A 26087-nucleotide genomic window follows, 5' to 3' on the forward strand; every position below is an offset into this window, starting at 1 on the left:
AAGATTACTGGTGGGATTTATTTGAGCATTATGCGCATTCTCTTCTTATGTAAACTGGAAATACACAATGTAAAAAGAGTGACTGTAGAATAAACACAGTGTAGCTTAAATGCCGATTGTAACAATTTTTTTTCAGTTCAATTTAAATACAGTACAGCATGCAAAAAGACATCTGACCAGTACTTATATAGTGCAAAATAAGATTTGATTTGCTACCGAGTCTAGTGCATAAGCAACCAAATACCAGCAAAAAAGCATTTGTGCGATTTGTGGATTCGCTGTTGAGAGGATGAAGGGATAAAATGAATGTCCCCAATCTCTGGGATTTGATTGATCAAATCTCTTTTCTTTGTATTAATATACCTGCATAAGTGGATTGCTTTTAGGTCAAGCCAGATGTGGTCTGTTTAAATTTAAGTGATGTCACATACATTGTACTCAACTACAAACTCATTTATGGCTTCAAGAGACAAACTACTGTATAGTGACCTATGGGATACATTAACACCTTTAACGCCTGTTACAATGACAGTATCCTAAAAAGCTATACATTACCAGCAAAGGCATTATTACCAGCAGGTGCCACTGTTACTTTGATTGGCCTTAAAACATTATCCTGTCTGCAGCTATGCCACGTAAATCAGGTCTGCCCTCCTAAACAAGGACAGCAATTGATTTTTCCCTATTTCTTGTCACAAGGAGCCGAGGGTTTCACTGACCCTCATTATGCTGTGCATGCATGCTGTGGTGTTTCATGCACTTTTCCTGCCAAAACTTCACTCACACCTCCTGCAGGCCCATGTTTGCTGTCTACTGCTGTGGCTGAAGCCAGATTTGACACAACATAAACAGCTGATATTATTACCACACAGAGTGTAATGCTGAGTTACAGTAAGCAGTGTTTAGTCCTCTTGTGCCGATTAACTTCAAAACCAACCATCACTGTTGAGAAGAGATTACATTGTAATTTACAGCAGCATTTGTGCCATCTGAAAATACAGAGGCATTTTCAATGTTTCATATTGGTTTTACATACACATCTTCATGTGTGCTGCTTCTACATCTACATCATTTTTTAGTTGTTTGGTTAGCCTGCTGTAAGCAGTATGGTACAGGACTCTATAAGAGATCAAACATTCAACCGTGTCAGGTTTGCATATATTCTTAACAACGCGTGTCCATTGACGCTTAGTGAGCGTAGCAGGGATTTTCAATTCATTCATATGGTAGTATTCATATGGTAGTTGAGATTTACGCTTGCGTGGTGCATTGTGGGACTGACAGCGGACCAGAGAAGCGTTGAGAGGCAGCCAAGAATAATAAAAGGTGGTGCACTTCTCTACCTTATGCAAATATCAGCGACAAATGCCAGGTGACAGCCAATCGCTGATAAGACAACCCAAGATTTTGACGGATGGTTTTGACTTCTTACGTATTACTGAAATGAAATTACATCTCATCTACTTTAAATGTGTGTATTATTCAGGGCTGTCTTATACATTTTCTAAATTGTTCAGCCGTTTATAACTTTAGCTGGTAGATAGTGCCAATGAAGTTAAAAGAAGATGAGGAAACAGAATCAGGGTGGACATTTTTTTCGATGGTGTGCTATACATTAAATGAACTATCCCGCTCCAAAGCGAAAGGGTTTCAGTTTTGCCAGCGGCACTGAGTGGCACTGTGGAAAGAGGCGTGCCCTGTGGAAACGGCAGGATATTGGGTGCTATCCCGCTCCACATTGGGTGCAAGAGCACCACGTGCTTTTTTTACGTTTTTTATCAGTTATGATACATTCATCTTCATTACAGTATCAGATCAGCAGACAGACCGCAGCATATTTAGTATTAATGACAACATGCTCATTCTAAAATCTAAATAAATAATCATACTTTGTACCGTATATGCATGCAATAATTTGCTGGTTTTATGTTATCTAAACTTACAAGTTACCTAAACTTATTTTGAGAAATAACGCTGACCGTGTAGGTGAATGTCAAAAAACTTTATTTATACCCGTGTCAATAACACAACGCAGCAGACACACTCACCTTAACGCAGTGCTTCTCAAATAGTGGGGTTGGACCCCCAGGGGGGGCTCGAAGCGACACCAGGGGGGGCGCGCGAGACCCCAGGGAAAATACTTTTTCAGGAAGTGATTTTTAAAGACATTACACCCCAATCACGCTGATAAGCCGCTTGTGTTTTTTATTATTATTTATTGATTATATTTAATTTTTCAGTATCAAATGGTCAAAAAATATTATACTTTAAATAAGGATTGATTTTTTTATTTCAGGAAAATTGATGCATTTTAAGTCTTTTCTGTTACAGACTAAAAAACAATGGTAATAAAGTTATTCTTTGTTGTAAGTTGATCGATATTTCTTTTTTTGTGTTTTCTTTTTGTGTTTTCTCAATGTTAATAAGGATACAATGTTTTGCAGATGTGTAATTTTATAGACAAATTATACTATTTACAGTCGTGGCGGAGAGTTGGGGGGGCGCAAAATGTTTACCTCTTCCTAGGGGGGGGGGGCGTGACAGAAAATAATTGAGAAGCACTGCCTTAACGGTTTTTTATAAATCCATTTACCTGCCTGATTAAAACATAAACATTGCAAATAACACCAGAATTAACAGTTAATTTACGTACACATATCCTAAAAATAATCTTGCGTGACTGATACGCTGTAAAGCGGGTGAATTTAAAGTCAAAGACGCCCTCTGCCGGTTGGGTATACCAAGATGGCGGCTTGAACTCTGCGCTGGCTTCACCTCACACTGTTACGTTAAGCATTCTATGCGCAATCCAGTCATTTATATAGATCAGTGGTTGCAGACAGATTTCCAAGGTCTGCGACAAAACCCACAGATCGCTACAAAATCGGTGCCCATTGTGAGTGCTGAAGCTTGTTTAGTATGAGAAGGTCAGCAACAGGTTCCAAACCTGAATTTATGTGAGATAATGTATTTTTTGATTCGATTTACCGAATGTTTTGTAGTGTGTGCACCTCGTCAGCGTTGTGTTGTGTAGTAAGCCCGCAGCTATGACAAGACAACCACTGGATAGTGTGAACAACACAGTGATTCGGGTATTTTTCCAATCCTGTAGTGAGAGCTTGTCATAAGTGGTTTGTTTCCACTCCAAAGGCCAGGGGGCTCATTTATAAAGGGTGCATACACAAAAAACGGGGCTGGAAACGTGCATACGCCAGTTCCCACACAAAGTTTGTGATATATAAAAAACAAACTTGACAGGAGAATAGGCTTGCAGGGCGGGATCTGAGGATGATTCGTGTATGCACACTTGTAGGTGATCTGTGATTTTAAGGGAACACTGCTTTGTTTTATAAGTCTTCATATTTTTGGCATATGCCCTTTTTGGCTTTTGTGCATACGTAGATTTTATTAAGGATCCTACGCACAGTTTTATAAATGAGACCCCTGGGCTTTAGCACTACGCTTCCCTAGCTAATTTTCTTTTTAACAGGATCTTAAAGTCAGTGTAAAGTCATTTTAGAGAATTGTTTCTGAACACAATGTTAATGTTGGAAACGCATTGCTGAAAATTTTTTCAAAGACTGTCAAGAAAGACTGAGTTAAAAAAAAGTTTTTCCAAGTTTTTCCACATTTCTGTTTAGGATTATTTGGGCTGGGCTAAAACAGTGGCTTGATGATGCCACCGGCACCGAGCATGATTCCGCCCCTAACACAATCGCAAGCGTCCATACAGATTGTAGAAATATTTGAAAGTTAAGAGAGTGGCGGTGGTTTCAGTGCTAGTAACGGACACTGCCCTGAATTTACCAAAATGAATTTACCAGTAAATACGAAAATGTGCTGTTCACACACGCAGTGACATTCCGTCTTTTTACCAGTAAGATATCATTCACATATCAGAATCAAAATACTGGTGAACTCGTGAGAAAGCGGAAGTTACTTGTGGCGCGCGGTGAGCTCAGTGTTGTATTTGTAAACAATCCTCATTCTTCATATCCACGGCCCGTATTTTGTTGTTTTCAAGTCTGAGGCAAACACTGACGGTCCCAAAGTTGCTCGTGACCAAACAACATTGCATTTGGCAACATCAAACCGAAAGTGCGTCTTAAACAACAGTACTTTTTGCACATTAGGCTTCACAGAGCGTGTGCTAAAGAAGTCGGCAATTCGGCAAATAGATGGTAACAACTTTGGTAAAGAAATGTGGATGTTAACTTCAGGTGTGCTCAACTTTTAAGCAGCGTGTGTGTGGAAACGTCCGTAAACAGTGCGAGGGTAAACACATCATCTGTATCAAAACGTTATAATTGGCCCAAAACGGTCAGTGCGGTCTGACATTGTTTGTTATAAATGCCGGTAATCTATATTTTTTGTTTACACATAGCACTTACTGGTAAATTACTGGTAATCTTACAACCTCTCTTACTGGTAAATTGACAGCACTGATTTACCAGAAATGTTCTGTTCACACATGACCTGTTAACGGCAATTTACTATGGAAACAGACTTATATCAATTTACCACCCATTTTGTGCCATTCAGAATAATGATAATGAGCAGGAAAACATTCATCTGAATCTCATTAATCTCCCAATAATTCTTTATATATATTTCAGAGAATTCAGAAAGTTCGCATTGCAAAAAATTAACCGGCCACCAGCTGTTTTATGTATTGGTTTATAACCTCCAATTGCACCTAGTAAATTCACAATTAACACATTAAAGAGCTTGTGCCACAGTCCAGGAGATATCTAAAAAGTTTGCTGTGTTTTTCTTGTTCGTCACTATGTTAGAGGAGTTTATAATAGATACTTGGTATTATGGTAAATGTTACTTGCTTGGATAATATGTAGTCCAGTAGTGAACATCTGTTTTTCACAGAGACTTCAGTGTGACAGAAGATGCAATCATCTGAATGATTAAAGACGTATGGTGCACCTGCGGCCACAACATGGATTCCCCAGTGTGTCCATTAAAGCAGAAACCTCAGTAGACACTGCTGGCTCCTTCGGTGCAAACTGTGTGCAAAATGTCTTGTTTCTGGCACCTGAGAGGACAAGTTTCCTTCTCTGCCATTCAGATGGTGTTCTCTGCATGGTTGATGACTAAGAGTAACAGAAGGCTTCATTGTATCCTGCGTAGCACTGAATATAAGAAATGTTTAAAGTAAACACAATGTATTAAACTCAGGATCTTTAGTTAAGTCTATAGTAATAAGTAATAAGACTATTTTCGAGGATTGCACTTTTACAGTGTGCATGCACGTGCAGTGTGTTACAACTTGACTAAAGATCCTGAGTTTAACACTGCGGTACATAACAAACCTAACTCTTTAAAGGGGTTAGGGTTAAGAGTAAGATATTATATTATACAGTGTTGAGTATAGTTACATGTTTAATGACCACACTTTCCCTACAACTGTGCCAAAAAAACATGCTTAGCATGCTTCCACCTAATTAAGGCCCTGTTTACATTAGAGCATTTGTGTTTTTAAAATGATCCTCGTTTATGCTGGCATTTTAAAAAGAATATTCATCCACACTATACACAACCATAAACGCATGAAACATGACCAATCACGTAGCTGGACATGCACATAAAAGTGTAAAATAACTTATTACTCTAATAATAGCTTACCTTTGCGCATTTATGCAGCCTAGGGGTGTGCGATATTGACAAAAAATCATACCTGGATCCTTTGCCGGCAACTACAACAGACACTATTTTTGAACCTACACTCTTAAAATGAATGTGTTAAATTAACACATCTTGTGTCTAGTTAAGGACAACACATCTAGTGTGTTGTCCTTAATTTAACACATCTCTGTGTTATTTTTGGAACAACACACTTTGTGTTGTTTTAACACATCTTGTGTTATCCCTTTTATTTATATGAACTCTAAATCAGCACGAAATGACACATAATGTGTTAAAATTAACACATAATGTGTTAAATAGTTTAACACAAAGCAATGTGTTAAAATTAACACACCCTGGATGTGTTAATTTTAACACATTGCTTTGTGTTAAACTATTTAACACATGTGTTGTTTTTAACACATTATGTGTCATTTCGTGTTAATTTAACACATTCGTTTTAAGAGTGTATAAAAATGTGTTTGGGAAAGTCTTCAGCTCCCCCCTACAACATATTAATATGATTAATAGGTTAATGTTGATGTTATAAACCAAACAGAAAGGTGTTTATGATTTAAAAAGGAAGCATTTAAGTGAACAGTACTAAACAGTAGCGAACTTGAAGCAAAAATAAATTTCAGCAAATGCAAACTTCAATCAAACATAATAAGAGATAAACGCCAAATAAGTTATCTTTCCTTACCTGTCGCTGTTCAGTGTGCAATTAATTAATACAAATTAATATGATGTTAATTTTTAAAAGTATGTGAGGTCCGTGCACGTCCTCCGCTAGCAACACAGAAATAGCAAAAAGCGCAATCGGCTAAACGAGCATTAAATATTAATATGACGTTGATTTTATGGTTTTTAATTATATTCACAAAACTTATCAACAAAACATCGATTCAAATTAAGAGATAAATATATGAAACGAAATTCATTTTAAAGTAGCAAATAAAACTTAAATTAAACTCGAAAAATAATGTCTGACCCATTACAATTCTCCCTTCATTTTGACCTTTACAACGGCGCTATATGGCGTTTAAAATTACAGTCTATCTTTCGTAATAAGCTAACTAAATTTAAACAAAACAACAACAACATTACAACAATATTCAAACTCAACAGTACTCAAACATAAATATAAAACAGACATTATCTATAAGGATACATGTTAAAACAATCTGATATAGCGTTTATAATAGCTGGTTGGTAGATGTTTACTATTTTTAGCAAAACCTCTGTTGCAAACCGCCATTTACCTGAATAAAATAATTTTTACTTTGAAAATGATGCGCTGTCACATTAACATCAGCTGTTCGTTTACATAAGACTCTGTCTACGTTCATCTACACTGCAGCGCAACGTCTGAGTTCTCAAACTAAAACAGGGTCTGCAGCGTTTGCGAACGAATCCGTTTATGAGGGTCGAAAACGGTGGTGTAGTGTAAATGAAATTAATGTAAACATAGCCTAAATCATAGGGTGTCTATTACTTCCTTTCTTCAGCCGTAGTTATTTACATTTTGACGAAATAAGCAGTCACATGACACTTGATAAAGGTCGACCGATAGTGGATTGTACTGATACCGATAACTAGGCCCATACTTGCTGATAAATGATTATTCGACCGATAGTTTTTCAAATGGATGGGTAAAAACAAACGAACATAAGACTCAAAGTGAAATAGTGGTAAAAACTAATTCCAAAAGTAATAAAACAACAGGACTGAACTATGAAAATGTGCAAAATTAAATAAATGTATAAATAAAAAAATATTTATTATATTAATAAAAATAGTAAATGCTTCGCACTGGTTACCTTTTAAATTACATAAATGCAAATTATATGTTTAGTCTTGTACTTTATTTGCTTCTGTTTTAATTCTTAATGATTATCCAATCAAAATAATAAAAGATGTATTGCACAAATGTTTAGCCATTTTTTTGATGGGCCCATTTTTATTGAGCACTAAATATGTTCACAATACAAAACGTTTTCACTTACAAACGTGTAGTTTGTGTATCTTTTAAGATTAAGATGGTTAATTGGGGTAATTATTTGAACTTTCCAGTGAACTATTCCTTTAATATACATTACCTTTTAACCAGACAAATTGCAATAAATGCAATAAAATGGCTTTTAAACAAAGTAGTTTGCAGGAAATTGGGGTTTAATCTTATGGATGACTTGCTTGGCTTGCCCAGTCTGTCATCTTCATGTTCTCTACAGGATCCACTGGGTGCTGTAATGCAGCACTGTTGTTTTGTTAATTGCTTTGGATCACTGACCGTTGGACTTGCAGGGGGGGGGCACTTTTTGCAGTAGTGTCTCCTTTTGTTATTTGAAGGTCTAGATTTTAATTAGCCAAACAAGCTGCTTGCTCCAATATTACAGTCACATGATTTCCATAAATCTTGACATAGACACCTGCATAGACGAGTAATGAATTTTGCTCTTTTATTACGAATATTATTATTGCTCCAGTCATTAAATATCACTGGGGTCGTAAGACTCAAAGCATGTGTTGGACAACAGCCTCTGGAAATAGATTTATTATTCTCTCAAAAGCTGGATTTTGCTTAATGTTGTGTTCTGATTTTAGGTTCAGTAAAACTCATAAAACAGTGATTTCCAGCATTCACATATTGAGTCATCGCTTACAGTATCTGTCTAGAGTGTTTTATCATTGAATCTGTGTTGGGTTGGCAATATGCATGACACAGTGTACTAAACATGGAAAATGATTTGAGCACTAGTTCATAATAATGTTTGCATACTAATATACTGCATCCAAACTGTGCAATAAAATAGGTCGGTGGTATACAAATATCATTAATAAATCATCATGCAAATCTCAGTAAAAAGCAAATAATGATGTAACCGTCAACAATTTTTAAAGTAGCTTGAATGTTATGAAAATTTTGCATAAATATTCACAAGATAAAAACAGGAGCATACAAACACTCTCTGTATCTGTACAGATTTTCTCTCATGGCAGATTTGTTAAGTTGGTTTCACAGCATTATGTTATGTAACAAACCTGACCTGTATGCCCTTATGTAACTTTGAGCTCAAAGCGACTAACTTAGTTAAAGATTTTGAATCTGCTTTTGTCTTCTCTTCTCTGTTTATCTGGGACTCTTCTGAACTTTAATCTTGACTGGTTTAGGGGTCACATGATGTACTTCTCATGTTTTTGAAGTCTGTAAACTTAATCATTTTAAATGCTGCTCATGGGCTGTGTCCCAACTTTGGAGTAAATTTGATCTATTGATTGGTATATTTCTATGTTCTTTTGCAGCCTACCATATTTGGGACACTGATTGAAAAACCGCTGGGGGATCACAATTCAGTAAGCAATTTTTTTTTCTGTGTCTATTAACGTATGAAGATTCTACAACCATGGAAAATTATGATGAGCAAAAGATCAACATTTAATACATATAACCTTTAGACAGTGTAGTTATTTTAAAGCTGCCAAAGATTGCATTGGAATAATATGTTAAATTGTTCTTTGATATTTACATAGAAGGTATGTAACTTTATTAAGCAAAAAATGATCCAGAAACATTTTTCATGTCCATTTACAACCCTAGGATTTGTCCTTTGAATGAAATTGTCTATTATTGCCCTATTTGGAATAAGGGTCATGAATAATAATGTTGAGCTCTGCTCTGATTGGCTCTGCTCTGAGGCTCATGCCAGTAGCTCATATTAGTAAACATACCTTATATGTTTGAGCCTATATCAGAAAAAAATACAGATTTTGAGGAACAACTAAATGTTTGGAGATTGTTAATGGACGTTTCCGAGTGGTATAAGTTTGTGCTTTTTTTTCAGTATGGACCTGCAATACGTGACTGTAAATAGTAGAACTTCATCCTAAACGCTAGCATATAGCATTAATTAGCATGTAGCGCTAACTCAGCAGTCACAACCAGGGCCGTAGCCAGGATTTTCTAAATACCTAGGTCCAAATATGAATTTTGGAGGGTTTGAAATAAAAAAAAAATAATGTTGAATGATTAAGATCATGTCAAAGACTGAAATCAATGTAAAAATAAAACCAATGAGTGAAATCAAAATGTGATGCTCCTAATCTCAATATTAGATTATTGATTATATTAGATTTTAGCCTGGATTTCACAGACAAGAGTCACATATACAGTATGTGTAGCATTATGAATATATTGTAGGCTAATGCTTTTTCTATCCTGAGCACGGTGGGCTACCTGCTCTTTCTGTCTTATCTCCATCATCTTCTCTCTTTCTTTTTTCCCCAGTCTCATTCTCTTGCCCTGTATCTTTTCTCTTTTCAAATCTGAGCTTTGTTTTTTCATTTTCGTCTGTATCAGTAAAAAAAAAAGTTATAAATGTGAATTTACTGAAGGCTTCCAGGAAAACCATGTAAAGAAAACTTTATTAGTTTGCATTCCCTGATTATGAAGTCAGTCGTTTAACATTTTTATCATTAAATAGCTGTATAATATTCAATGTTTACTTACATTATCTCGCACATCATAGTCTAAAAGGCTTTGCGCTCTTTAGCTTATGTGAAGTGCAACTCCACCTGTTGTGATTGGTCATCGCATGGGCAGACTTTGACGCGTGTGACATCACACTACCGCGAGAGGCTCTCGCTGTGTCAAACGTCAGTCGTTGTACGAAGCGCCGGTTGGTTGTTGTGGCATTTGTCCCGCCTTTTCTTCACTGTGATTGGACATTGATGTTACCCTAAGTTGAACAACTGTAGACACTCAGCGCGGAAAAACTGACAAAACCTGCCAGCTGTTGGCGCTATTGAAAAGTGCGTCTCCTCTATTGGAAACAATTGAAAACATACGACGACAGAGACGAAAACGTCTTTGTGTACTCGCCGCCTTAATAGGCTATTATTTTACAACTTCTATTATGTAAACTTCGGAGAATTACCGAGGTCCGGACCTCGGGGACCTCAATGGTGGATACGGCCATGGTCACAACTTTGTTTTTAGCATTGTAACAACATTGTAATTAATTTACATTTTGTATATCTTGACTGTGCACAGTCAGTGTTATGTGTAGATTGGCCTGTTTTCCAACAGTTTTTTGCATGCATCAGGTTTACATAAAAATGAGTAAACAAATGCTTTTAAAGACTCACAATATGTCATTACCATGTACAGAGTTCTTATTATTAATTTATGCCCAATACAGTTTTTTTAATTCTATAGCACCTTTAAAGGTCCCGTTCTTTTTGTGTTTTTGAAGCTTTGATTGTGTTTACAGTCCGCAATGTGGTCATGTTTCATAAGTTTCAAAACCCAGTATTTTTCATATAATTTACTACTTATCTCTATAGCGCTGTTTTCACTGTCCTAAAAACGGTCTGATGTCTTTCTTGTTCTATGAAGTCCCTTCTTCAGAAATACGTATCGAGTTCTGATTGTTTGTTTAGTGTGTTGTGATTCGAACAGCAGCTTAGCTTAGCAGAGCCGTTTGAGCCGTAGCTGGCGACTGACATATTCCTGTCTGTGGAGCTTAGTCAACAAACTTTTCTAGTGATGTCATTAATGCAGGAAGTAGATGGCTGTAGTCCAAACCGGCCGTTTGCTGTAGACTTTGAAAGGGGACTTTTGTTTAAGAAAATATAATGCCTGGCAGTAAACTTTGAGCTTTATCATTTCACAGGTATTATTTATGCTCTAACAGCAACATTACACACTACCTAAAGTTTGAAAAATGGGATCAGGAAGAACGTGACCTTAACATCTACAGTCTGGCCAACAAGTATCTCAACATTTGCAAAAAAACTAAGATCCGTCCAGCCTGATCTCATGGTAATTTGCACATATTTTACGAATGTGTACAAAGTGAATCATACGATTATCATAAAAAAGTAATAATAAACCCCCAACCCTAACCCCAACATCACAGGTGCGAAAGCAAAACATACAAAAACGTACAAGTGTGGTCGTATGAATGAATTAGCCACCTCGTAAAATATGTATGAATTGCCATGAGATTGCATTGGGTCCTCCATAGGTGATTCAGTGATAGGCCAGCTGTGACAGATTGACATTTACATGAATGAATTTTAATGAAGTTTAATTAATTCTATATTATGAATATCAGTCTCAGGACTCATTAGCATTTACACTATAAATTAACTTGGTCTTCAATTCCAAATGGGGTTTTAGTAAGCAGCTACAGCTGCACAATACAATTTCAGTTCTTTTTTTACTAAATATTGCTAATAATACTAAATATTAATATGTTTACAGAGACTTTGCTACTAATGAGAGTGACATCTCCATTATATAATCAAATTAACACCCTTACATGGGACCAATCTGTTAATCTTGTGCTATATATAAAAGTTTGCATTAAAGGTGCCGTGTGTAATTTTTAGAAGGATCTCTTGACAGAAATGCAAAATAATATACAAAACTATATTATCAGGGGTGTATAAAGACCTTTTTATAATGAACCATTATGTTTTTATTACCTTAGAATGAGACGTTTTTATATATATACACAGAGGGTCCCCTTACGTGGAAGTCGCCATTTTGTGATGCCATGTTTCTACAGAAGCCCTTAACGGACAAACGTTTTTACTAAGTTGTCTCCGACGATGACCGTAGCTTCTCTAAGCGTTTCAAAAGCAAGGGGTGAGCAGTGGATTGAGCTATTGGCTGCAATTCGCAACCTCACCACTAGATGCTGCTAAAATTTACACACTGCACCTTTAACATGTGCTGGTATAAAATGCCACAACAGAAGTAATTAAATGTTGCTCTGACAAATTACTCACATCAGACAAAGCTGATACAGAATCAAGGGGAAAAATGCAGAGCTTGCAAAGAAGCAAATGACCCATTTACTGTAATTTCTTCTGAAGCCAGCTGCATAAGCAAACAGCTTCATGTATCACAAATATTTCAGTTGTCACACTTGCTTGTCCTAAAGTTATGATGTCCTCATCTGCTCTGAAATTTGTGTGCAACAATAAAGGACAATATTCAAATATATGTTTAGTTTGCTTAGTTTCATCAATGGTTCCTCTATTTTCAAAAATTTTTCCTCTTTTTTTTTTCTAAATGCTGTAGTTCATCAAAATATAAAAAATCATTATTCATCTATAATTTACTCATATGAGAGCAATTCACACATTAATAGTGGTTTGAATGATCATAATCGAGTATAATCAAATCAATAATCGAATAATCAAAGTGGTTCATATTAGTTAGCTGTGTTTATGCAGCACACTAAGGGAGCGTGCACACCAAAGCTTTTACGCACGCAGACGGGGCATGTTTTCAATTGTTTTCAATGAAAGTTCTGTGTTTTTTTGAAAAACGGCGCTCAGCAGTTTTTCAACGCACAGCGCTGAGAGCCGAGAGTTAAAAAATATTCAACTTTGGGTGAAAAGCTCAGCTCGTCAATGTCAGTTCTCACACAGCCGTCCAATGACAGTGCAGGAGGGGCGGAACATTACCACAGCAACCAACTGGCTTACAGCTGAAGTATCACAGCTACCAAAGCGCTCAGCTGAAGAAAGCTGGCACTCAGCTAAAACACAGCTGGCATTTGGCGTCCTCCAGGTGTTTTCAGCTGCGTTTAAAGGATTTGGTGTGCACAACCCCTAACAGTCATTCTTCAGGTTCTTTATAGGGTTCTCACAGTAGGGGATCATAATCTGTCTATAAAGTCTGGGACACCAGGCATGCTTTCTTTCCCAAATCTACCTTGGAGAATTCAGGATTGACACACGATCCAGACCTAATATTATGGTAACCTGTGCGTGTCGATCAATGCCTTTCTCTACAGGACTTGTTCCAGAGCCAGTCAACACATGATATCAGTGCAGAAGGCTTAACTCCAATGAGATGAGCTTTAAGGATTAATGCAATTACAATGTGCCAAAGCCAAATTGATTTTCCGCAGGGCTTTTGTTCTTACAGTAGCCTATCTCGCATCCACCTCCACATGTTCACTCTGTTCTTACGCATCATCTGTTTGCTATAGGGAAAACGGAAACTAATGGTAGGTTTGTATAAAAATGAATAGCATCTTAAAAAGCGACTCGTATGGTTTTGCTTCTGTGCTATTTGATGATTTTGTATTATAATTTGATTATACCGCATTTTTTACAGTGTAAGGAATACAGTCAGCTGGATATTTTTGCAAAATAAGCAACAAGGTGATAAAGACCCCAACACGACGCAGAGAGGTCTTTAGTCTGAGGTTTGTAATAGCCTGCTGACAGAACATTTTCTTGCCTATTGTGATGGCTACTTACTAGTAAATAACTGGACATTAAACATTGATTTGAGTTGAAAGCATTTCATTATGTGAGAGGAAAGAGACTACTTAGCACTATAAGAGAGAGGTGAAGCTAACACAGCACAAGAGACTGGTTGCCAGGAACAACAGTCATCATTAAATGAAATTATTTTACAGCTCTCTGGGATACTTATTCTGATTGGTCAGACGTGGAATTTGGCAGTAACATCATTCTAAAAAACATGTAAATGATTTTTATCTCAGCAATCTTTCTTTAATAGCTGTGCTTTATTCTTAAAAATAAAGGTGCTTCACGATGCCATAGACTAATGTTTTTTCTCTAAATGGTTCTTTAAAGCACCTTTAGCATCTTTCTGTTTCACAAAAGGTTCTTTACGGTGAAAAGTTTCTTTAGATTATACAAATCTAAAGAAATGGTTCTTTAAAGAACCTTTGACTAAATGGTTCTTTGAGGAAACAAAAAAAGGTTCTTTTATGCCATCGCTGTGAAAACCATTTAAGCACCTTTATTATTAACCTCTCGACGCGCGCACTCATTTGTGGGCGGGATTTTTTTTACGCTGCTAACAATATCTATATAGCCTACTGTCTACAAACATTAATAATATTAACATTACTATACATCGTTTAAAAGGTCTACGGGTTTAGCATCAGTGTATGGTCTCTGTTTTGAGATACAGATGCTCTAGCATCATAAATGTAGTCCGGATTACATGTTCTGTATTGTATTACTTTGCAGAATATATGTATATGTAGTCAACCCATTCTCATTAAATGGGTATAAATAGCACGCAGTGTGAAAAGTCATGCAATACATATGCCAAATTCAAATTTTGCATGCGTATGATATGATATGCCAGCCCTTCCTGTCCAATTAAAATTGTGCGTCTTTTCATGTTGTTTTATGTATTGGTTTTTTCCGTGTTTTTTTTTTCAACCATTCTCACTTGGGGTTAGTTTTGGCATTTACTTTAGGTTGTCATTTAATATATGTTTCTCCATGTTTTTGTCTATTTTTAATCCATGGTCGGTTGGAGTTGGGGTTAGAATTAGGGATTGGGTTAGGAAAGTGGTCACCAATCATGTTCCTGGACTTTTTCTGCAGAGTTCACATTCTACTCCAATCAAACACACCTGAACCTGCTAATCAAGTGGTGCATCCGAAACCGCATACTTCCATACTATACAGTAGGCGAAAAGCAGTAGGCGAGACGAGTAGTATGTCCAAATATGTAGTATTCCAAAAACAGTATGCAAAAAGTACATGGATGAACTAGTACTTCCGGTTAGATTTCGACGCGTGCATACGATGGACACTTCACTATCCCATGATGCCCCAGGAGCGGAGTTATGCAACGAAGAAGAAAGGCGAAAGCAGCGATGCGTCCGTTTTCGCTGTGGTATGAAATGACGTGATGACGTATGTCTTGTGATATATAAACATGGCGGATGTATGTCTGAATTGCTTTCATACTACTAGGATTCAAACTATACAGTACCTACTGAACAGTATGCGGTTTCGCCAAGCTATTCACAGCTACCTAAAATTTGAGGAAGGTGTGCTTAAGCAGTGACCACTGGGTTAGGATGTCATTTTATGTAACAAAAAGTTGTTCTAAATCCAAACTCAAGTGACAGTGGTAGAAAAACTGGAAAAAAAAATAATTTCAAATAATTCAAAGGGCTGGAGTCAATTATTCCTCAGGTGTGCATTTATCGAAAAATAGCATTGTGTGTATTTTAGCATTATTAGCTGTGGAATATTTTTAACCAATCAGAAAAAAGCATTCAACAGCCCTATGGTATACTGGTATACTATATATATTTATTCTTCTTTATTCCCTGTGAACCCTTATATTCAATAGCTTTTTCTAGGTCACCAGTACCTATCAAAAGCATTCATTTGATTTTGACAGTCATGCAACTGACTGTTTCTATGGCAACTGGAAATGCTTTTATGCCAATCTGCTTTCTTTGAAACAGTGACTCTTATTAAGAGATGAAATCCTTTTCATGCACTGTTGCGTCGATGAGACCACCTGTGATTTCAATGAGATGATTTAGTTCAATTTATCACACCCCAGCGATGGGACTGCATACTTTTTAACATACTGATCATCATAAACGGTATAGCAAAATGTGCAATGAAATGTTCTTAAAATTCGGTCATTGGGTTGTTTTTTATAGTTTCTGTAATTAAAGATACTTGTTTTATATAAAGCACAGTTGTTAAAACTCTGTTTAGTAAATCTAATGACTTTAATGCATTATGTAACTGGTCAGAGCTCAGTATTAACCCTTTCATGCAGGGGCGCCAATAGCAATAGCCCTCTACCACACGAACGCTATCTCACGAGAATTCGCACATATTTTACGAGTTGGCTAATTTGTATTAATTCATACGACCACATTTGTAAGTTTTTGTAAGATTTGCCTTAACCCCTGTGACATTGGGGTTAGGGGTGGGGTTAGGGACAAGGTTAGGGGTTTGGTTTCGTTTTTGGTTTTGCACAATTAACTTTGTATGAATTCATACGAATTAGCCAACTCATAAAATTTGTACGGATTTTTGTGAGATCAGGCTCACCAGATCCATGTAACTTCTAATAAAAATTATCTTTAGAGCCCAATAGTGCATGGGCCCTTACAAAGAAAGCAGGAAGTAAAGCACTCTCTTAACATGGGGGCCCATCGTAATGTTAAGTCTGTGTTTTTTATTCGGAGTGACACACAGCCTACTCACACGCCATCGTATTGCTTAGTTGATCTGTTGTGTTTGCAGCTCAGACATTCACGTAACCCTGCTGCGCGCATCAGAAGGTTTTAACGAAGGCAGATGAAGGTGACTGGTCGTGCAATTGGCGTCTCTCCTTTTGAACCGCGCTCTGCCGCAATTTGCGATCACATTGCACATTCTAAGCCCAAGCGAACCGCGCTCCAGCCCACCTTTGCAAGCTGTCCAGGGCGCGATTACCCAAACCGTGCCCGTGCGCGGTGCAGAACGATCACACTACTTAAAAGAACCAGGATTTGGGGGTCAAACGTGTCCGGCGCAGTTTGGTTTGGATAGTGTGAGTGCGCCCTAAAAGTACAATGTGAGTGCGTGCTTCTTGGGGAGTAGGGAGGGGGGACAATCGCACTGGGACACGGTTTGGTTTGGATAGTGTAAGTGCATCCTTTGAATTGTTCTACCCCCACCCCCCCAATGACGCCCTTGCCTTCATATACAGTCGAGTCACAGCTCTCATTTTCAACTTCTGCCTCTTTCAGACAGGTTAAATATAGTCCTCAAGGTTATGCTGAGCCTTATGTAAAAGGCAGAATATTGAAGTAAAATAAAGAGTTGTATTCATATTTTACATAGCTTTTGGCTTACTTTCAGATAGCTGAATGTTATTGTGCTTTTGTTTATTTTTTTGCTGAACTGTGAAGTAGTTTTAAATGTTCATATGCTATAATAAATTTGCTCATAAGAAGACAAATGTCAGAAATATTCTTTAATATTATTTTAAGTCCCATACCTCTACTTGCTTCCTGAGTTTTCTCTTTGATTCGTGTAGAGATAACATAAAACTTTTGTCATTAACATTACAAACACTGTGCAGTGTTCACTCTGGCTCACAGCCATTACGCAATAAAGACAATTTATCCTCTCATGAAACTGATTTATACCGCTGTCTTTGACAGCAAAGCTTTTGTGTTGGTTATAGCGTTGGCACAAACACACTCTGCACCAAATCATGTCAGCACAAAGATGCATAAACAGAAACCTCTACACGCAGCGTTTGGCGCAACCTCGTGTCAGAGGAAGAACTAAATAGGTAGGCTTTAAATTCATGCTGCAGTGACATCGTGAATCAAAGTGTTGCTTTTGTATTGCATACGCGCATGCTGTTCGCTCATAAACACGGGTGACCTTCCTCTGTGGAGGTTTTGGAAAGGATGCTTTGATGAGTGACTGACTCAGCATTTTCTTTAGACTGTGTTATGCCCATGATATGGATGGGCTACCATGGCCCTGACTCCTGCTAAGATGAATTTCTTCTGTTCAAACTGTAATAACAAACAACCTTTTGTTTGTAATAACCCACAACAGTGATGCAATAGATCTTTAAGAATGTATGTGTTATGAAAGCAAAACTGAGGTTTGGGGGTGAATGAATGGAAGAAAAGAGTGCTCAGGGGTGATCAGAAACAGTTTAGAGACTTATGAGACGTATGAGAAGCAACCTTGTAATAATACTGTATTATATAGGATACATTACTGTGTAGTCTGACTGTGGGTTCACACCAGCCGTGTTTCTGGTGTCAAATTCACGTCTACCGCATCTAGTTTCGCCTCGTTCACATGTAAAGTGAAATTCTAGTCATCGAGACATTCACGTGGAAATTCGCGTCATGGGTGGGGCTCCTGCGACTCCGCTCGCTTCCTATTATCATGTCACTACTAGAGCAAGCCCCTGATTGGTTAACGCAGCATTTTTTTCAACTTGCTTGTTTCCCGCGGCAACACTTAATTCACCATTCGCGCAAACTAGACGCGCAAATGAGGTGGAATCGCATCTACCGCGCCGCACTAAATGCCTCATTTGTGCTGCGAGACCTCCAGACGCGCGTCAACGGGTCTTTTCATTGACTTAACATTGAAATCACTCGCGCTTGACACCTATACCGCGGCTGGTGTGAACGCAGCATTAGACCACCATGCCATCGCATTTGATTTGTTGTTTTTGCAATTGTATTATGACCCTTTATATTTCTTTCTCAGTCTCTGTATTAGAATACAACCAGAAAATACAAGAAATGTGTATGTAGTATTAAAAAACAGGAAGAAATAATTAGATACAACTTTAAAGAGCACCTTCAGATTAGCTGGCCAATCAGGGACACAGAGCTTTTCAAATCCATGCGTTTCAGGAAGAGAGTAAAATCTGGAGCTACAAAAATGTACGGTATGTGGAAAATAATGTGTTTTTTAACCATAAAACACGCAACCACTTTTGTATTATACCAAATACACAAAACAACGTTGTTTTTAGCAATGAAATAGGTGCTCTTTAACTTCTAAAGCTAAAGTGTCAAGTGTGAGCTTTCTTTACACTTAAAGGGACAATAAGTAGGATTTACCCCCATCTAGTGGTGAAATTGTATGTTGCATTCAAACGAATAGTGCTCTCTAGCGCCTCGCTTTTCCAAATGCATGTTGCAACTATGGTAGCCGTTATGTAATCACTGATCTCCTTGTCCGTTTCAGCAAGTTCACGTGTCCTGAATGAAAACGCGTTGTGGAAACGTGTTGGTAAGCTAGTGCTTTTTGTCCCTCTCTGCTATTATAGTTTATCAATACGGCGGAACGATATGGATGCCTCCTTGGACTTACCCGTTCAATGTAAGTAAAAAGAAGAAATTCTAAGCTAACAAAAAAAATTCAGATCACTGGCAGAGGTCATTTGACACCAACGAGGACATATTTATGAAGAAAGACATTGATTTTGATTAATAAAACACTTAAAATCTTAGTTACAGTTCCTTTAACCGATAACAGAAACTTGTGGCTCTCAAATCTAAAATGAATGGAATGTTGAATTCTCATCTAATGTCTTCAAGAAGCCATTTTATATATTTTTTATTTTGTGTATAGACGGATTTATTGTTATCATGCTTACATCTCAGCAGTTATTTCAATTTATTTCTTATTTCTTATTTATTCCTTTTATCAGCTGAGGATTATAGGGGATTGTTTACCCACAACCCATTGCATCCCTCCCCAGACAACCATCACATCCCTCAGCAGCAGAATAGCTCCAATACATCACATATTGCCATGTCTTTTCCAATGTCTTTTCGATCCCTTATACATTATTTAATGATTCTTTGTTCTTATCAGATGCTTAGACGTTTGTTTCCCTTTTTGAAATCCCCATGTTTTCTTTCATTTCCCTTTTATTTTAATTCGAATTGTTGCAGAAAATGAGGTCAGCCAAATTTAGTTTTAGTAAACAAAGTAGTGTGGAAACTTTTGGACATCGAAGAAATTTCTGTGTTGTGGGTAGAAAATAACTTTCCGTAGCTCAAAAATCAATTTGAATTGACCCGGGAAAGCCCTTTTTTACAAAGGGGAAGCTGAGTGTAGTGTGTTTACTCATGAATAAATGATCATTTCGGCTGTACAATAGAATCGAGAGGAACTGATATGGTTTTACTCTGCTAAGCAGTTCCTGACAAGACGTAAACCGGTGTTTTTATCCTCAAGGAATTATTAAAGGTTTTTTTATTACATCTGCTGCCCTTTTGAGTAATATGGGAAATGTAATGTTTTATTCATGGTGTAATGTAGCCCACGGCAAGCTATGAATATATAAATTCTGCTAGGTGAGATTAGATATGTTAAGTCATTTGTTAAATTGTTCAACAAGATAATTGGCTTCAAATTTGCATGCATGGGTTGCAGTACATTGTCACATGTTTACAAACCTTAAGTCTGCGGTAGCTAGATAAGCACTTTCTTTTCATGAAAGTCATGTGCACTTTGCAAAGATCATTTTTAAGATTTGACATTTTTTCATCTTAAAGGCCTTTTGGGCTCTGTAAGGTTAAACAGAAAAATTTAGCTATCAATCTTAATAGTTTTGTATAAAAAAGTATTTTTTTAAAGAAACAGTTGAAAGTGGACAAAAGAGACGAATGAAAACACCATGTGTGAAGGAACATCTCTCTCGTCCACTTGTGATCCAACCAAAACGCTTAAATCTTAATTCCGTGTATAAATGTGCTCCTACTTGCAACAGCTACAGTACAATGTAAAAAAATTCAGTAGAAATTACAGTGTTACTTGCAGCTGGGTTGCCGGTAATTTACCATAGATTTAAATTTATGTTATTTACTGGCAAGAGTTTGTTCAAAGTTAAATAAATGTTAAACATCAACAAGTCTTTATCTTTACAGAATAAAACTATACAATAACAGCCTCATGCAAAGCATTCTGGGAACCATAAATCATCATCAACCTTTTTCTGTTTTTTGCTTCAGATTTTGTTTCCCAGACTGTTTTGCTTGATGCTGTCTTTGTAGTCCTACTCTGTAAAGACAAAGAACTGCAAACGTTTAACGTTCATTCAACCTTGAACAAAATGTTGCCAGCAAAAAACATAAATTCAAATCCACGGCAAGTTACCGGCAACCCAGCTGCAATTTCTACGGAATTTTTTTACAGTGTACCAAGAACAAAAGCTGTAAAGTCAATGGGTGCTCACACCAAATTTTGATTTAGTTAATAGAACTGATAAATAAAATATCCATGCCATTATATAGGAAAAATCCTTTACAGCTATTTTTTCTCAAGTTCCCAAAACATATCACGGTACTGCAGTTCCATGCATAGGCACCAAATATTTTGCCGGTGGGTGCTTGGTACAACGTCAAGCAATGCTTAGCAACAGCAGACGCTACGGGTGCGCCTATTTGCTTTGGAAAGAAAGACGGAAACGTGTTGGTTGCATCTTCGTTTTAGAAGCAAAATGTGAAGCGCCCTTATTCATCAAATGTGAAGCACGCTTTTTAATCAAAGCATTGTAGATATTGCAACACCAGAGATCCACCAATCATTTTTTAATCACCCAAATTAATTGCGCATATGCATTTTTCTGTGGGTGCTCAAGCCCTGAAGGATCATGGTTGCTTTGAGCATCTTGGAGATGTTGCCATAGTCTCAGTTTTGTCTGCCCACCAAAATATTCCTACGCAGACTGAGTCATAAATTGAGGGGTAAAATGAGGCGATAAAATATGAGCTTGAGTGTATCTCTATTGTTTAAGATGCATTGAGGTCCTGAACTGAATATTTGTGTTTTAAAGCGAGGCGAGTTAGCTTTAACATTAATCAATTAGATTTGAGTTGGTTGTGATTCATGGGAAGTTTTTTAAACAATAAACTTCATGAGATTATAACAGGATTAGAAACTAACTTTATAGACATCAGGCGTTAATGTTCAAATGGCATATATATGTTTATGCATACTGTATGAAGCCTTTTAGGAACTGTGTGGTTTGCTTAGATCCATTTAAATAGACCAGAGATGGAGATTTTACAGATGAGTAGCTCTTTTAAACTTCAGAAGTTATCTTTGGAAGATTCAAATATTATTGCATTTATGAACAGGATAATTGTTTGACTAGTTTGTTGGCTGTGAAGAGAAAATGTAAGCCATTGACTCTGTCAAAAGCATACACTCTTTTGTTACACTTAACAGTGCTTAAGCACTCCAATTTATTTCGACATAAGATGTTTTTCATTTTTTCATATTATGTATATTTTTCTAATAACCTGACAAAATACACCATTTGAGTGAAAGAGACACATGTTATGCATAAAGGATTATGTGTAGCCATAAATGGTGTCAGTTTCAATTGCATTAAACCGATAAAGACGCCTTCACATAAATTGCTGTATGGAGGAGATGAAGGTAATGGAGCACCTGTGTCTGATGAGACTGTAATCCAATACACAGTACAGATCAGAGGACAAAGACACTTTTGCTGTCCATCTGTAAAAGTCAACTTAGAAGGTTTTCCTGTGTTTATGAATAGATGACAAAGAGTAGAATATATTTAAAGATGTATAGTAATCTGTATGCGTGTGTTTGCTGGGCCTGCTAATATATTTTTTTGCATAATTTGCAAGATTGTAATAATAAAATACTGTTTAATAAAAGCAATCATTGAAATTTGCTTTGAAATTGAATTTTTTTTGAGCAGGGCAAGCTATTTTTATAACAAGAGTGTTTAGCCTCTTCTGAAGAATTTTAGTTTTTTCCTTGGCAGTAAAGCTGTCTTTTGTCTTTGACGAAAAGCTTCCTCTGTATTTTACGTTCCTTGGTTTCCCCAGAATTTAAGTTCTTTGTGCTGTTTTTGGTGACTTTTTCTGTAAGTTTGAATTCAGTTTATTGATTTCACAGTAATATTAATCTTTGACATGACCTTTCTTAGTCAGTATTAAAGATATCAGGGTTATATTTTTCACAGATTGTTCTTTACATGATGATGTAAACGTTAGCAGGGTTTTCACAGACTGGATGGTCTGCATGGTATATGTAAACTTAAAGGATTACTAAATTTACTTAAAAAAAAAAAAATCCTGATAATTTACTCACCCCCTTGTCATCCAAAATGTTGATGTCTTTCATTGTTCAGTCGAGAAGAAATTAAGTTTTTTTAGAAAAACATTTGAGGATTTTTCTCAACTTAATAGACCGTATTGGACCCCAACAGTTTACAGTTTAAAATTGCAGTTTCAACACAGTTTCAAATGGCTACAAACGATCCAAAACGAGGCACAAGGGTCCCATCTAGCAAAACGATTGTCATTTTCGGCAAGGAAAAAATGTAGTTTTAAACCACAACTTCTCGTCTTGCACCAGCCGTGTGACGCGCCATCAAAAGTTTACGTATGACGTATGTGAAACAACCACCCCAGTGTTTACTAGTGTGGAGAAAGAGGACCGTTCCGACGTTGTTGTATGTGGAATGATACTAATTAATGTCTTTGTGTCAGTTTATTGTTTAAAATGGTCCGCAAATGTGCTTTTCACATATGTAGCGCGTCACCTTTCGACGTGCTTACACAATTACGTGATGTCGCAATGGTGCGTCACACGGCTGGTGCAAGATGAGAAGTTGTGCACATTTTTTATTTTTCTTGCCAAAAATGACAATCGTTTTGCTAGATAAGACACTTATGCTTCGTTTGGGATCATGTAGAGCCCTTTGAAGCTGCGTTGAAAGTGCAATTTTAAACTGCATTTAAAATGTAAACTTTTGGGGTCCAATAAAGTCTATTAAATTGAAAAAAATACTTAAATGATTTTCTAAAAAAACTTAATTTCTTTTCGACTATACAAAGAAATACATCAACATTTTGGATGACATGGAGGTGAGTAAATTATCTAGATTTTATTTAAGAAAATGGAGTAATCCTTTAAGAGCAGGATTGTAGCAGGATGGGGGGTAACCTATAGCAGGCCTACATTTTGTACATGTGTAAATGTGTCAGTGTGTGATAGAGTGATAAAAAGAGAGCAGTCAACCAGGCGACTCTTCCCATGGCAATAATATTTCCCCCGGGTGTGTGAGATTGAGTGGGACGGGACAGGTGCAGGGTCTGACTGCGCTCTCAACACTGTGACTAATGAAACTGAGAGGCAGAGCAGGACAGAGGAGAGAGAGAGAGAGAGAGAGAGAGAGAGAGAGAGAGAGAGAGAGAGAGAGAGAGAGAGAGACGATGGAGCGGGGTTACTGTGTTTGTGTGAGTGGGTTTGGAGGAGGAGTTGAGTGACTTGTGGGAGCAGATCGTCCATTGCACACACTACATGGAGTCACTGTATGATGTGGCTCTTGCTGTCAAGTGACTGGCAAATTACATACTCAAGACAGAGTCAGTGGGTGTTTCAACATTAAGTGCTTATTCCCATTGGTGGACTGATTATTTTTAGGGATAGAGATAAAGGAGAGTTATATGAGTTGTATAAATTCATTGGGATGACTTTTTATTTCAACAAAAGTCAAGTAAACAATTCATATTCAATGTATGCCGTTGCAGGTGTGCATTGAATCTCGGCTTTCAAGGATCCATTCGTTCTATCCTTAACAGTGTGGAGAAATAAGGACGCATTTTGAGGCTTCATTCTAAGCATCCTTTTAATTGGGAAGGCCTTACTAGCCTTAAGTCGCGCAGCTGTGCCGCAATCGGTCTTAAAATACGTCCTTAGAAGGTCGCAGCCTTTGAATTGGGACACAGCTTATGACAGTAATAAATCAAACATTTAGTTTTTGTTTGGAAAAAATGTTGAATATATCACTTTGAGGTGGATTGAGTCTTGCCTTTTGGTTACACAAATGTCTTCCTAGACGTCTCACTTGGGACACTTGCACTGTTTTTCACGATCTGAGAATAGTGATAGATGAGAGGAGGGGGAGATTCAAAAACGATTACCATCAATGTGTGAGTGTGTATGTGTGCAAGGGCTTTGTCTTCAAGCTTACTGAAGCATACACGCTTCTTCTTTTAATCTTCTCTTTCTTTTCTGTGACTCATAATGAGCTCATATCCAGTTACCGCATGGCGAATCTCCACTATGGAATCCAATAGGTAGCCCCTGGCTGAGAAACTGCGAAATTTGTAAGAGATTTATTGGTTCTCGGATATGTGGAAATAATTTAGCGCAAAATCTTGCTGGTGATTGTGGAGATGGGAAAACGTCCCATATTCTTCCTCCTCTCTGTCAAGTCTGATTGACAGGCACAAGACTTTGAACCAAGCAGGCTATTGTCAGGCTTTCCTTGTGATGTTTTTCTCAGCGGATTTTGTCTTAGGATTTGTCCTGCTAATGCAAATTCAATGGAAGGCCGCAGTTATGGGTTTTAAGGCCCTCATATAAAGTTTCTTTGTAATGGGGGGTTGTGTTTTGTTATTTTATATTATTCAGTTTTTATACTCAAAAGATTGGGCAGAGTATATAAAAGACTGAAATCATAAATACTACATACAGGTCTTATGTAAAATGATATCAATAACAAACCTAGATACATTTGTTGCATACAGAACATCTGTCATGTAGCAGTCTAAAAAAAACCTTAACACAGGACTGAAAATTCTCAGAAAGTGAATGTTTTTGTTTTGACACCATACTTTTGACTCATTTTTGTCTGTTTTGGCATATGCATGGGAAATAATGGTATTTCATGGAAAAATGCATGGGAAAAATGTAATGGTACAGTACTTTACACCTATACATGGGTGATTCTCACGAAACCATTGAAACACCACGGCACTAATGATTTTAGCTTTAAAATGTGTAATATAGTAACATTAAAAAGCATCAGAATTAACACAATACTGTGTTCTACCTTGCACAATGTGTGATTTCAACATAAGAATTTATTTATAATTGTACATTTTATCTAATTTTCTGCTGAAATTCTCATTACCGCAATGTGTCCGGCTATGTTTGAACATGCGTTATGTTGTAATTTAATCAAATTAACACAAAAATATTAAGAAAAATAAATAAATGGATGTTTTGCTAGACTACTTTAGATGACAGAAAAAATATTTACTGAATATTCATGTATAATAATAATGAAGAAAAATTAGGAAACTGATGTGTCC

General features: G+C 37.0%; 1 protein-coding gene across 2 annotated transcripts in view; it reads left to right on the plus strand.

Annotated features, from left to right (window-relative positions):
• rasgef1ba (RasGEF domain family, member 1Ba) overlaps positions 1–26087 on the plus strand; it is a 92540-nt gene that overhangs the window by 24883 nt on the left and 41570 nt on the right. For both annotated transcript variants that reach the window (XM_073861141.1, XM_073861142.1), the window contains one exon: positions 8941–8991. In XM_073861141.1, the coding sequence (XP_073717242.1) occupies positions 8941–8991 (51 nt within the window). The remainder of the gene's footprint in view (positions 1–8940; positions 8992–26087) is intronic.

Source organism: Misgurnus anguillicaudatus, chromosome 22 (genome assembly GCF_027580225.2).
Source record: "Misgurnus anguillicaudatus chromosome 22, ASM2758022v2, whole genome shotgun sequence".
NCBI lineage: Eukaryota > Metazoa > Chordata > Actinopteri > Cypriniformes > Cobitidae > Misgurnus > Misgurnus anguillicaudatus.